The 13062-nt window shown below is 41.4% G+C and overlaps 1 protein-coding gene across 4 annotated transcripts in view; it reads left to right on the top strand.

Annotated features, from left to right (window-relative positions):
- DPP6 (dipeptidyl peptidase like 6) overlaps window positions 1-13062 on the top strand; it is a 566701-nt gene that overhangs the window by 404368 nt on the left and 149271 nt on the right. For all 4 annotated transcript variants that reach the window (XM_087730211.1, XM_009467586.2, XM_087730220.1 and 1 more), the window contains exon 4: window positions 12326-12420. In XM_087730211.1, the coding sequence (XP_087586337.1) occupies window positions 12326-12420 (95 nt within the window). The remainder of the gene's footprint in view (window positions 1-12325; window positions 12421-13062) is intronic.

The following is a 13062-nucleotide window of genomic DNA, read 5'->3' as shown; positions in this document are numbered from 1 at the left end:
TTAAAAAATGAACTGTACATTGCAGGGGTGGTAAATCCAGCAGTTCAAAGAGACTTTGGGTTTATTGCAGTTATGTTCAGTGTGGTCATTTATGCAGAGTAAGACAGTCTAGGTGCTGCTTGGAAGTGTTGGCCTTGCTGTGCATGCACTGTAGGAATATCTGGATACCATGGTACGTTCAGGTGGGCTGACAAGAGCCAGCAAGACTTGGCCAAACATATAAAATCTACCAATTCTGCCTGGACAAAATGTCCAGAAATTTTTCCAATAGTCTAATTTATTATCACCCTAATAAACACTACTTCTGTGCTCAGCAGTCAATTTTCCTATTTTCTAGCGGACAAAAGCCCATACCCAAAATCTGCTCCTGCAGCTGGCGCTGGTTGCTCACCCAGCTGGCAGCACCAGCAGAGAGGAGCCAGCGGATGCTGAGCTGGCCCATCCGCACCGTCATGGGGTTAATGCACATATGTTGGGCCATGTGAAGCTGTTCTCACTTTCACTGCTGTTTATTATTGCTTTGGTTGATGGACTGACTCATTTTACAAGACATATTTCTTGGAAGACTTGTGCATAAGCCAGGACCCTTATTAATAATTTGGAGGTATCTTTTACTTCATTATTCTCCTTCCCAGTGGGAGTGTGGGCTGTGAACTGTGACATAAAAAATGTCTTAAAACCTTTTTCAAAATATCACCAAGAGTATATGTGTACATATATTTGTTCCATGTGTTCCATATTTTCCTTTTTCCAGGTTTTAATTTCAGGGGCAGCATTTGTGAGAGTTTTACCTTTTGCCTTGAAGCATTTAGCTGATACCAAACTTGGTAGCATACATAAGATATGGCCTTAAAACAAATTAACCTTTAATGTTTATTCTTTATTTCTTTTCTATTGTTAATGCCTCACAAAGGAAGATATTTTTATAAGTAGAATTATATAACAATAATTGTCCCGATTTTTTTCCTAATAGACACAGAATGGCTAATATGGCTAAATTATAAAGCCAGAATAGTATGAGTATGAAAAACATGAGAGGGTTTATTAGAATTCCATATTTTGTATTTGCTTTCCTCCTCTTAGGGCAGGAAACTGAGAACATATAATCAATTTCTTGTTGCAATCAACTTTTTTAGGGGAAACAATATTGGACTAAACTCCGGAGAGAACAATACTGAAAATAGCATGGTTTTATCCAGTTTGAGGGACATTATCACCTTGACCACTACAGTGAGTTTGGGTTGCTCCATCCAAAAAAGATAGATTGTAGTGGGAACAGACGTGGTCCAGAGAAGGATAAAGACCATGGCAGAAGCATGGAAATACATGATAAAAAGAAGTGCCCTGAGTAACAAAGAAATTATGTAAGGGTACAGCAAATATGAAAAAGTCAAGTTCTTTTCATTGAAAAAGGGCATTATTTCATTTTAATGCCATCTGCTGAAAGTTGTTAACCCATTGAGAACCCACTGAGAAGACAGAAGACATTTTTGGACAAAAGGTTGACCAGGATTCAAGAAAGGACCAGTCATTATTTTGGTGTAACCATTTTTCACCCATTGCACTTAAACCAGGTGTTAATATTGGCTCTTTTTCTTCAGCACCCGCATCAGCATGTTTGCCCTCTTAGCAGCAAATCGCTACTGAGTCAAGACCAATGTCACACAAGGCAGTGAATGATGCACGATGTCGGTTCCTTGGCAGAGAGAGGAATAAGAACAAGAATAGGGGGAATAAGAAATTCAGCAATAATTTCTGGGATTTGGTATGGAGCTCCCTGCAGAAGCTGGCCTAGTCACTGCAGGCTAACCAATTTGAGATGTTAAGGGAAAATGATATACTTACGTGACACTAATTTTTTCATTCTGTCATCATTTAGTTCAAAAGCGATGGGATTGTATGTATAATTGCAAACTGCTCTTCCCATTAGCGGTTCCCTTGCAGTTAGGTGCAGAGAGTCTCTACTCCCTTCCAGGTGCTGTTCCTTGCCAGGTCCGCTGCCCAGCATCACATTCAATTATTTATTAATGGTACTTTGCAAGTGTTGAAAGTGTTTCCATCGGCTCTGTAATATGGTGCCCTCTTGTGACCAGTCCAAAACTAGTAATCACATACCGGTAACCAAAATGTGTAGAACGTTGGATTTCCTGTCTTATCCGCCTTGATTTTCAAAAGCCTGAAGTCAGGGTGATGGCCATGGCTCTGCCAGACTCCTTTTCCAGTTGGACTGCAGCACAGTCATACTTTACCAGACACATCTGAAATGGTAGAGTAGCATAAAACAGATCGTGAAATATTGCACACAGAGGTAATTAAAACTTTATCCAGAGCGGTATACACAGAAAATTTGCTTCTTAATATACAAAGATCTCATTCAATCTGCACTGAAATTTCTGTACTCTGCCCACAATAATAATAACGAAAAGGAAAAATAACCACTTTATATGTTCTTTCTCTCCATCATGGCCACTAACAAGTGTAATCTGGTTGGGGGCAAAGAGAAGAAGGCAAGGAAATGCACAGAGGAATTAAGAAAGCAAGCTGTGGGATCACATTTTAATGAAAATTTATTCATGGATTACTTTTTTTCTCAGTGTCAAATGGATTATTACATTTACATGTAACACTTTGGGTTATGCACTCCCCTGTGTGAAGCCGAACTAAATGAGACAGATAAGACCTGGTGCATTTGGCAGAGAAGAAGGAGGTCGCCGAGCAATGCTGCTCTGGCCTGGGGGACAACAAGGGAGGGCTTGGAGCAAGTGTACCTGCACGGAGCAGCCAAGGTGGGGATGACCAAGCAGGAATGGTAGCTTAGGCTCTCATATGAGCTACCAACTACCATGGCAAAAGCCCTGGAGGTTTTATACTCCCAATAAAGTCTGTACCACTGTGTATTTGGGGCTGCGCCACCCACACCATCCACATTATGGAGCTGGGATGAGATGATACACACTACCTGTTGTCCGCACTTTGTTTTGCTGTTTAGATGCATGGCGAGACCATGAAAAAATATGTAAGATGTGCATAAAGGCATCAGGGACTGTTTCCTGGGAAATTAGTTTTTTAGGGTTAAATTGCTTTTGGCCTGTGCTGAATGTGGGAAGTTTCTGGCAGGGAATCAAAGGGAGGAGTGTAAGCTGGTATCTCCAGCTGTCTGGACTGGGGTAACCTAGGGGTCATCTGCACTTTTCCTGCTATAACGACTAGGGTTTGAAGAGCACATGGCATGAGCACAACTGAACAGAAGAAGATGGAGGAAAATTTTTGAGGAAGATTTCTCAGCTCTGGAATATGCCAAAGTCAGCTCAGTGTGCTGCAAAGTCCCCACACTGCTGTCAGTCATTACAGAGAGATAAACTGAGGGCAGCAAGCAACAAGATGTATGTTTTTACTGTTGTTGTTAGGATTTTGCAGCAGTTTTGTAATCAGAATGAATTGCCCGGGAGGGAGTCCAAATGCATTTATCCAGAGGATTTCTCATTCTTTTTTTTTCCTAATTGTAGTGTCTCTCTTCCCCCCCCCCCCCGCCATGTGCATTATAAAAGCAGGTAGAAGCAGGGAAGAGGAGTTATTTGAAGTTGAAACGAGTTCTCTGTTTCTCACATGGACTTCAGCTTTTCATGGTTATGCCACTAAGCTGTGATCTGAGCCTACAGAGTTCCCAGATTGGGGCTCTTTGAAGCGGAGTTCAGTCTCACAAATGAGAGGCAGCAGTGGAATTGTACCTGGTTTCAAATTTGGGACTGAAATTTCAAAGGTGTGCTCTGCCTGGATTTCAGGCTTGGTGCTGAGGTTTTCTATCAATGAGATCGAATAAGGTTTTTTTTGAGCTTGGATCATGAAAGATTTGGGATTAGACAAAAAAAAAGAGAAACAGACTGGCATTACTGATTTTTATAGTTTTAAGTTTTCCCAGGACTCAGCCTTCTTCGAGCTTTTGACAAGTTAATTTACAGGCCTGCTAGAGATGCACATTGATATGGGAATTTTCCTGAGCTATAATTGTGTTTTATTTTACTAGTACTACTGTGAAAGCGCTATATTGGTGCACCAAGTGCAACTGCATTGAGGTGATGAGCAATTAAAACCACTTCTTGCATAATAAAGCACATTCTATCATGTTGCACTTAATGTACCAATGCAATGTGTTATACAGCATTTAACTAAATTACGGTAAATCACCTATTTAAAGAAGTTTTCCTTTCAGCCTCTCATGAAAAAAAATGCTGGAAACAGTAAAAGTATAATGACCCATAATGCCAGAAAGATAAAAATGGGATTTCAGTTGTCTACAGGAATTAAAGGCTGTAGCGATGTTGTTAAAGGCAAGCTGTTCTCCATCCCCTGTTGCTCCCTTGCATCAGCATCACAAAGTATAAGACTCTTACTTATTTCTGCACTGCAGAGTAGCAAGGCTAAAGAAAAACGAGTTGCTGGTGGAGGGCAGGCGGATTGAAGACAAAAAGCAGGGGGCTGTGATGAGTTACAAGTGCCAAAGTCTAGGGGGACCAGCTCTCACTGAGGGTGGGGTAAAGCTGTGGGTATGGAAATGGGGTTTTGTTGTCGTTCGCCACTCGTGCTCCTTCCCTCCCTCTCTCTCTGTTACCCCAGAGCCAGCTTACTGCAGCACCAGGGGACAGGGGGTGGGAAGCCTTCCCTGTTTTTTCTCTCTGGGAAGCAGCTCAGTTTCAAAATAGGCTTGGCTTCTGCTTTGGGGAGGGAATTTCATATTCAGTTGTTTATGGGTACATGCTATCAATATCAAATAGATGCACTGCAGCATGTCTTGAAGGAACAACAGATCATAGTATTAAATGCATCATCACAACGGTCTTCCTTTCCACCTGAATTTGGGATTGCATCTGTCTGGACACCTGAATAGGCTTCCATCAGGGACCAATTGTGCTTTTCTTTTGCATTATCTTCTATGTGGTTATGTTTTACAGCAGTTAAGGAGCTTGCATGGTCCTACCATTTGTTGAATATCTATCTATTCCCCGTGCTTTTCTGAGGAGTAAACCATACCTGCCTCAGGGAACACAGGTCCTGAGGGGATCACTCTCCTTGTTGTGCAAAGGTATGTGACTCCAGTTAGGCAGATATTGTCCTAAGTGGGTCAATAATCCTGCAGGCCTACTAAATAAGATACAATATCCCCTTTCATGAAAGCAAAGTAAAATACGTATTTCTCTAAGCCTGTCTGTGCTCATCCTTCTCCCTGCTCATATCATGCTCAACCTTTTTTCTCTTTTGTGGTACTTCTTGTTAATGTTTGCTGTTTTTTTCTGACATTTTTTATTTCCTCTGTGAATTTACCCTGTTCTGTCATTTTCCTCTCTGCTTCCATTATTTCGCAAAACCTCAGGCTCTCTTTCTTAAAACCAGTCTCTGAAGATATCAGGCCTGTGCTTGTGCTGCATCTGGAAGGATTAAAGGTTTTTTTAAGGTCTTGGTCCCACGCACAGCAGCCTGTTAACCTCAACTTGTCCTATTCCCTCCCCTGTGTCACTGAGAAGACACTTTTTTTACAGGAAATCCTAAGTCCCCCACAATTTACTTTCCATGCAAGATGCTCACATGAGCTTTGTGGATGACTGTACTTAACGTATACGCCTGGTGCTTTGCCTGGCTCTGACGGGCCGCTCTCTCCCCTCGGAGCTCTGCTGCGCGTGGGCTCACTTGCGGGTGCGAATGCCGACAGTCACAGCAGTGAACACCCCCTGCTGCCAAGCCCACAGCCTGCCCGGGTACCCGGCTCAGTCGTGATGCTGTTCCCACAGAGACATACTGTATTTCAATGTAAACTGGCAGCCTCCCTTGATCCTGCAAACGTGGGTAATCACTATAAACCAGTATTTTTTTCCCCTGTATGCCACAGGTCTGCTGTGGATAATCTGGGTTTGCTTTCTCCAGCCAGACCCTTCTCTTTGGCCCCGATGTGTGTGTGCTGGGGGTGAGGGCTGTGAGATGCCCAAGCCCACCTGAGGGGCATACCCACTCCTTTCCCCATCTCTGGTCTCCATCTACTGTGCTGGGGCTCACTGTCCCTTCAGGAAACTTGTTGGGATGCTAAACAAGTGGAAGATTTTTTTAAATTTTAATTACACTGCCTCATCCTCATGTATTTTTCCAAATGAATATGACTGTAGTACATGTCGTTGCCAATCTGAAAATACCATCTCTGTCTGAAAAAACATCTGTCCTACTGTTGCAACCTTTCTGCCCAGTATCTTGTTAGATGGTAAGTGCTAACCAGTTTTGTCTGATCGATACCTGCCTGGGAGGACTCCAAGAAACCCTTGGCTGCTTCAGGCACTGCCATTGCATCAGCAAAGGGGGGCTCAGCCTGGCTGACTGCTGAGTGATGCCCTGCACCGCGGCGGGCAGGGCTGCAGGGCTGGTGGAAGGCTCGTCCTTCAGATGTAAGATAAAATTCTAAAATCCTGACTGCTTTGGGTCATTAAAAACCCCACAACAGCTTTTCTTTTTGGGAAAGAGGGTGATAACATCAGGGTTTTGACTGCAGCTGCAGTAATTGGCTTCATCAGGTTGAACAGGATACTGTGTTTTCACTTCTTGCAAAGCTCAGAGGACTCTTTCAGGGTTTCTGACCCCACTGTAAAGCCCATCAGATGCAAACTGCCTGCCAGCTGCCATGGGTCATGCCCAAGGTCAGGTCTAGCAAGGGCCTTCCTACAGCAGCAGGGATGAGAAAGAACAGAAGAGTGCCAGTCCTCTCTTGGTAGCCCCATGACATTCCCTGTGCCAGTGCAGAGCTCCATCCACGTGGCCTGGTGCATTGTGACCTCGGTCCCCGAGGAGTGATGGTGGCTCACTCCCACAGGGCGTGCTGCCATCTGCTCTCTTGACACAGTGTAATTTGTTTGCCAACCTTGCTGGTCATGCCGGTATCTGGAGGCTGATTTATCTGAAACGGTTCAGAACAACTTCAGGACTTAAATTTCCTTTATTCACCAATCTTCCTTAATCTTAGGGTTTAAGAACAATAATTCCCTTGACGCTGACTTTCATCAGACCGAGACTCATTCAATTATCTTTCACATCTGTTGATCTGAAACTACAGAACTTGAGAATTTGCCTTTTCCTCTAAGTCTCTGACTCTAAATGACTGGAGCTGTCCTAACAGTCCTGATACTACCTTCTGCCTTTCACTAACTCGTACTGCTGACTCGCTGCATGTCAGTTTGATAACTTTTTTCTCTGCTTTTCATTCATCAGTTGCTAAACTGATAGAAAATTCCAATTTCATTAAAAATATTTTTTTAGAGCTGGATTTAAATTCTTATTCCTTCTCATATTTTATCACATAGTTCTGCTTTCTGCTTTCCATAATCTCTGACAAATAATGAAAATTCTCCTCAAAAGCATGCAGATCCTGCTATTATCTTATAAACCAGTCTCTCATCTCTGATAGTGTGTACTTTGTCTCATCAGAGAAGGTGTACAGCCATAAATTCGTGAGCACTGACGCTAATGCAAATCTGTGTTCCTGTAGCTGGATGTAATTCTTTCAACTTCTTTGCACTGCCAGCACTCAAACTTACTTCTTCTAGAAGTAAAATTCTCCCAGACCTTCTTGTCCACTGTGATGAGCTGTTTAGTCTGATGCCCAGTCTGACACATAGCAATATAAAAAGAAGTAGTGTTGGCTCAGGCAAGTGCTCCTCTAGCACAGTGTTGGGTCTCTAACCACAGCAATAGCTGATGCTATGTTGGACTTGAGCCTGGCCCCTTTTAGTGGTCCATAATGAGGCAGCCCTGCATTAGGGATGATAGATGGTATATCCTGCCTATTTCCTTTAATATCTGTCAGTTTATCAGTTGTCCGTGAATTTTTGTACTCCCTTGTTTTATATCATTGCAAATGATCCATGCTGTCTTGCTCTCTTGATGATGTTTTGTTGGGTGTTTAGGCTGCCTGTGCATATTGAGCTGATGATTTGGGGTCCTCAAATGATACCAGTGACAGCCTCATGATCTTTCTCCTGAGTTTCAACTGCCAGTTCCAGGTTCAACCTCACAGCAGCACCCATGAGCAGGTTTCCAGAGACCCCGTGCCTTTTCTGATGGTAAAACCTTGGGAAGGGTGGGCCAGGTAGCATGCCTGAAAATACAAAACCTGCATTGGGGCCGTAGTGTGTAATGCATTATTCTCTGAAGAGAAATCCCAATATTTTGTCTTGTTTCTCCCTAAACAAGAGGCCAGTGGGCAGAGCTGCCAGGCTAAGCAAACCCACACGTGTGCTGTTCCTGCTGAGGGCTCAGCGACTGCAAGGGACATGAGCTCCCTGTTGCTAGATCTGTTTTCTCTGTGTGCATATTTCCTGACTGAATTTAAGAAAGATGTGTACAAAGAAGATAGGAAATTCTGACACTGCAAATATGTCATTGGTCTTGGGTATCCTGATTTCACCCATTCTGCTCAGCAGGTTTTTAAAAATTTCTGCCAAGGGTCCCCCATTCCTCTACACTGACTCTTTACAGCACCAAGGCTGCTCTGTTACTTCTAGTAATCATTGCTTTTTGTAATCAGTCACTTTTGTAAGTGTGACTACATATCTGTGTCTGCACTCAGAGACACATAATATATTTTACCAACCAGACAATTTCCTGGAAGTTGAAAGAGGGGAGGAGTTGGCGAAGTGAACTCTGCTGTTGAAGAAATCCATTATATAATGGAATAAATGGCTTTATGCCTGAAAGTTACAATTTTCAGCATCATTTACACTGAACACCAGCCCAAAAGAAAGGCAGGTATAAAAAATGAGATGCAGTGATGACCTTTATCAGCTGCGGTGACAGCTATAAATCAGGCTGCAAATTCTCATCAGCTTGCTGGACAGAATTCATTACAGACAGAGGTTGCTGCATTGCTTTTTGTCTTTGATTGAGGTATGTCCCATTTAAATAAATGCTCTTGCGCTGGAACAAATCACACATTTCAAAATAGAAGTCCAAGAATATTATTCATTGATTCTTTTGAGGACTAAGATAATACGACTTACAGACCAGCTAAACCTCACAGTGTTTTGCTTGGAATATAATGCAGATCAATTTGTTCTTCTCTTAAGCAGACCAATTTTCTGTTCATTAATTCAGACGCTGTGTTGATGGCTTGTATTGAATATAATAGCAAGATTTACAGCCCTAACAAATCAGCGCTGCTTCATTTGTTCTTCCTTATTCGTAGCAGAAGTACATGCAGCAGATTAGCACCCGATTTTAAACTTGTTACACTTCAACAAATAAGGGGAAAGTCTTTCATCTCCTACTTCCAGCTATGGAGCAACTTTTATGTAATCATCTTGAAGTTTCACAGTTTATTAAAGTGTTATGTTTTTTTGGAGCATAGGGAGCAATAAAAGTTTAGTACCAATGTCATTGTGGGCAGTAATGTAACTTCCATCAGTGCATGCATTGCTCAAGAAACAGCTACCAAATATTAACAGCCCCACAGACTCATTAGATTAATAAGCTACTTTACCTGTGTACTGAACTTTGAGCTGAGTTTCATCGCTAGTTTTTTCTGTAATTAGGAAATATCCTGAGAGGCTTACAATTATCCAAATGCTTTGCTGACCATATTTAAAATGTGATTTTTCTGTCTAGAACTTAGTATGTAATTGGAAAACATTCTGTGTTGTTGACATAGGGTGATTATTAAAGCAGTAATCCTTTTCAAAATGTCTGATAATTAGGTAATATTTTGCCTCTCAGCTTAGTTATACTTGTTATTTCTGGAATACCTGAAAATAAAAATTTGGACTGTGTACTTTCCTGATGTAACAAATGATGCTTCAGCCTTAACGGCCTAAGGACATAAATGGGCAAGGTGTGTAGGGAGCACTAATACCTTTTATTGTATCACCTCCTAAATTGTTGTCATAAAGGCACTTCTTCAGTATCTGGACACAGAAGCTGGAAGTTGAAGTTGTAATTAATCGGTGCTGGATCAGACCCCAGAGATCGTCTCTTCTGGTGTCTGGCCCAGGACGAGAGCAAATACTTAGGGAAGATTTTAAAAAGTGAGTGAATTTCTCAAGGTGATAATTCAGGATATGCTTCTAGTCCCTCGCAATCTCAGGTTCAAGGGCTTTCTGAAAAACATCTCCCCTCAAGGCCCATAATCTGGGATGGATTTTTCTTCCATTTTTCAAATTCTTGTTTGGACCCAAATTCAATCCTGGCACCCACTTTACTCTAGGACTGCGACTTCACAGCTTGTTTACCTTCTGCATGAAGAATTATTCCCTTTTGTTTGTTTTGAACCTGTCACTGGCTGGTGTCGTGTAGTGCCTCCTAATATTTATTTTGGAAAAGGCAGGCAATGAGCATTCGTTACTTATCTTCTCCATGCTCCTTATGACTTTTTTGACTTCTGTCTTAGTTCTGTTCAGTCAGTTCTTTTCTAGGTTGAAGAATCTTTATTCAGTCATAAATTGTATGAAGCAATATTTTAAAGCCCTGAATATAATCAGGCATGCTTATGAAAATGCCATGCCCTTGGACAACACTCCAGAACTAATGACAAAATTTTAATACTCTCAAATCCAAACAGGAACTCTCTTCATGATTCAGGTCTCAAATGCAAGTCTTAATCTAATTCAGATCCTGCATTTTTTTATTCAGGACTGAAGGTGTTGGTAAAATTTATTCCATAATTAAAAGAAAGAGATGCTTTGAGAACTTTGAGGGCTGCTGCTGTGATTTGGACACTAAGAATCTTAAGTCTCTAAAATCTTTTTGTTTGGAGAGGATCATCTGTATTGCAGCAACAGTTTGGCCTCACAGAATCTGATTCATCGCAATCTCAGGAAAGATTTTTTCTTCCTACACTTACATGTAAAACTGTGATATGTAGGAGATGACCGTTTTTATTGATAATAAGTAGAGTGTAGCAGCTTTTCGTCTGCACTTTCAGAGCATTTTACAAAGATGGTTAATGACTGTGATGAGGACTGTCATCACCAGTTTAGAAATTAAAAAAGACTGAAACATGGATAAGGAGGGCATATGCTAGGTCTGTACCCCAAAACTTCGAAGAACTTGGTCTCTGGACCCAGCGTTGTCTTCAGCAGGTTACCCCAAGCTGGGCAGTGCACATCTCTTTGTGGTTACAATGAGTTGGGTCCGCGCTTTTATGAATCCGGTAGGATTTAAACTCATCTTTGACTCATCCCAGGACAACCCATGGGTAATGTTTAACGATTCACGTGTCCCTAACACTTGTGGGATGTACCATGGTAGCCACCCTGGGGTAGCCACAGTGAGGGTAGGCAAATGAGGAATTGCTTCCCTGGCTGAAACTGGAGGCAGAAGTTCAGCAGGATCCATCAGTTCTCAACCTCAGTTTAGCCAGGTTACAAAAAAACAGTAACCCTTCTGTGTCAAGAAGGGCTCCTGAAGCTTTTAATGGAAATGTGCTTGGGACTTAAGACTTATGTTTTACGTTTTATCTGTGGGGCAGTACATGTAAGCACTGATCAGACTTGAACTTCGGTTTATGACATCTGACAAGATCACAAGCCTTTATTGTTGTAATGTTTTTTCCTCCTGAACCTTTGATCTGCCACCCAAACCTCATTTAGAGTCTCTTTCATACCTCTACTCCAGTCTTTCTGTCAAGTAGGTTTTGAGCTTTCAGCAGGAGATTATCTCCTGCCTGTGCAGCAGCTACCACGGGGCATTTTTGTCCTTGTCCAGATGTCCTGAGTGCTGGGGTAATCCAGAAGTGCAATAGGAACAAGCTGATCTGTCTTGTTCAATGTGAAAATGGCAATTTCTTCATATGCATCTGCTTCTGGTATTAATTTGCAGGACAAACGGCAGAGCTGGAAGATTGCACAATATTAGGTTCAAGAGTCTGCTTTGTTAGAGGGTGATTTGCCTTTAACTTTCAGAGACTTTCTAGGCATCTGGCTTATTAAACTCCTGCAGAGACTGAGGATCTCAGAAACCTTTAAGCATAAGGGATGTTTTTCGACCTTGTTTTTTTCTACACTAACAATATAGCAAGCTGGGTGTGTACATTCAAAACAGGTCACCCTCTTGCATTCAGGTCTGGGAAAATGTGGCAGAACAAACATTTGGCAGAATGAACATGCAGCAAAACCTAACCGTGTTGTTTAATGACTAACCTGGAAGCCACTTTAACATCACAGCAATGACTGCGTTAAAAAAAATAATCTGTCTTCTTTAGAGGGAAGTTCCCATTGTACTTTTGGTTCAAGCCCATAATTAGGTTCTACACAAACAGACAATCTTGGATTTCCTTAATGTTCTTTTCTTTTCCTCCTTGCAGATAATGAATTCATTTATAGAAACCAGAATGGCACAGTGATTCTGAGGAATGTCGAAACTAACAATTCAACAATATTAATAGAAAACAAAAAAATTGTAAGTATTTTCTATAATGAGTAGGAGAATTTCACCGTTCTCTTGCACTTAGATCAGTAAAGCAGAAAATGACTTGGGTTTCAGCTTCGTGTATTGTCAAGGAGAAGCAATACACCAGTAAACTATGGGCTACGCAATGACTGATAATGTGAAATTGAACTCCAGCTTTTCTTATTATTCTGCAAGCTCAGTTTCTTTCATACTACAGGAAAGTATCATATAGATATTTGAAGCTAGTCTTGCATTTCTGCTGCAGAATTCTTGTTTTTGCATGCTTAATAGAAGAGACAATTGATACAATTTACTGTCTGTTGGTAGCATTCTTCACATTTCTCCATGCAAATACTTATTTTTTAATTTGTGGATTTGCTGATTTTTCTTGCCTAATGGTTGAAATGTAATTTCAGTGTTGTTAATGAATGGTGTTGATGAATGCAAGTGGAGTTGCATATGAGAGAAACCCTAAGAAATTAGTGGGAAAAGAAGTTAGTAGGTGGCTATTAAATTGAATGAAAAGAAAATAAATTCACAGCTGATACAGAGTATTATTTATAATGATGAAAGTGTTTTGTAGCATTGTTTTTTGTAGCAGATGAAGCCAGCATTGTGGCAGAAGTTAGTACATTAAATGTCAGAGTGTTT

Source organism: Nipponia nippon, unplaced genomic scaffold (assembly GCF_047370975.1).
Source record: "Nipponia nippon isolate SJK-2023a ecotype South Korea unplaced genomic scaffold, ASM4737097v1 scaffold_1, whole genome shotgun sequence".
NCBI lineage: Eukaryota > Metazoa > Chordata > Aves > Pelecaniformes > Threskiornithidae > Nipponia > Nipponia nippon.
Note: the sequence above shows the minus strand (reverse complement) of the source record. Positions and strands in the feature narration are given on the sequence as shown.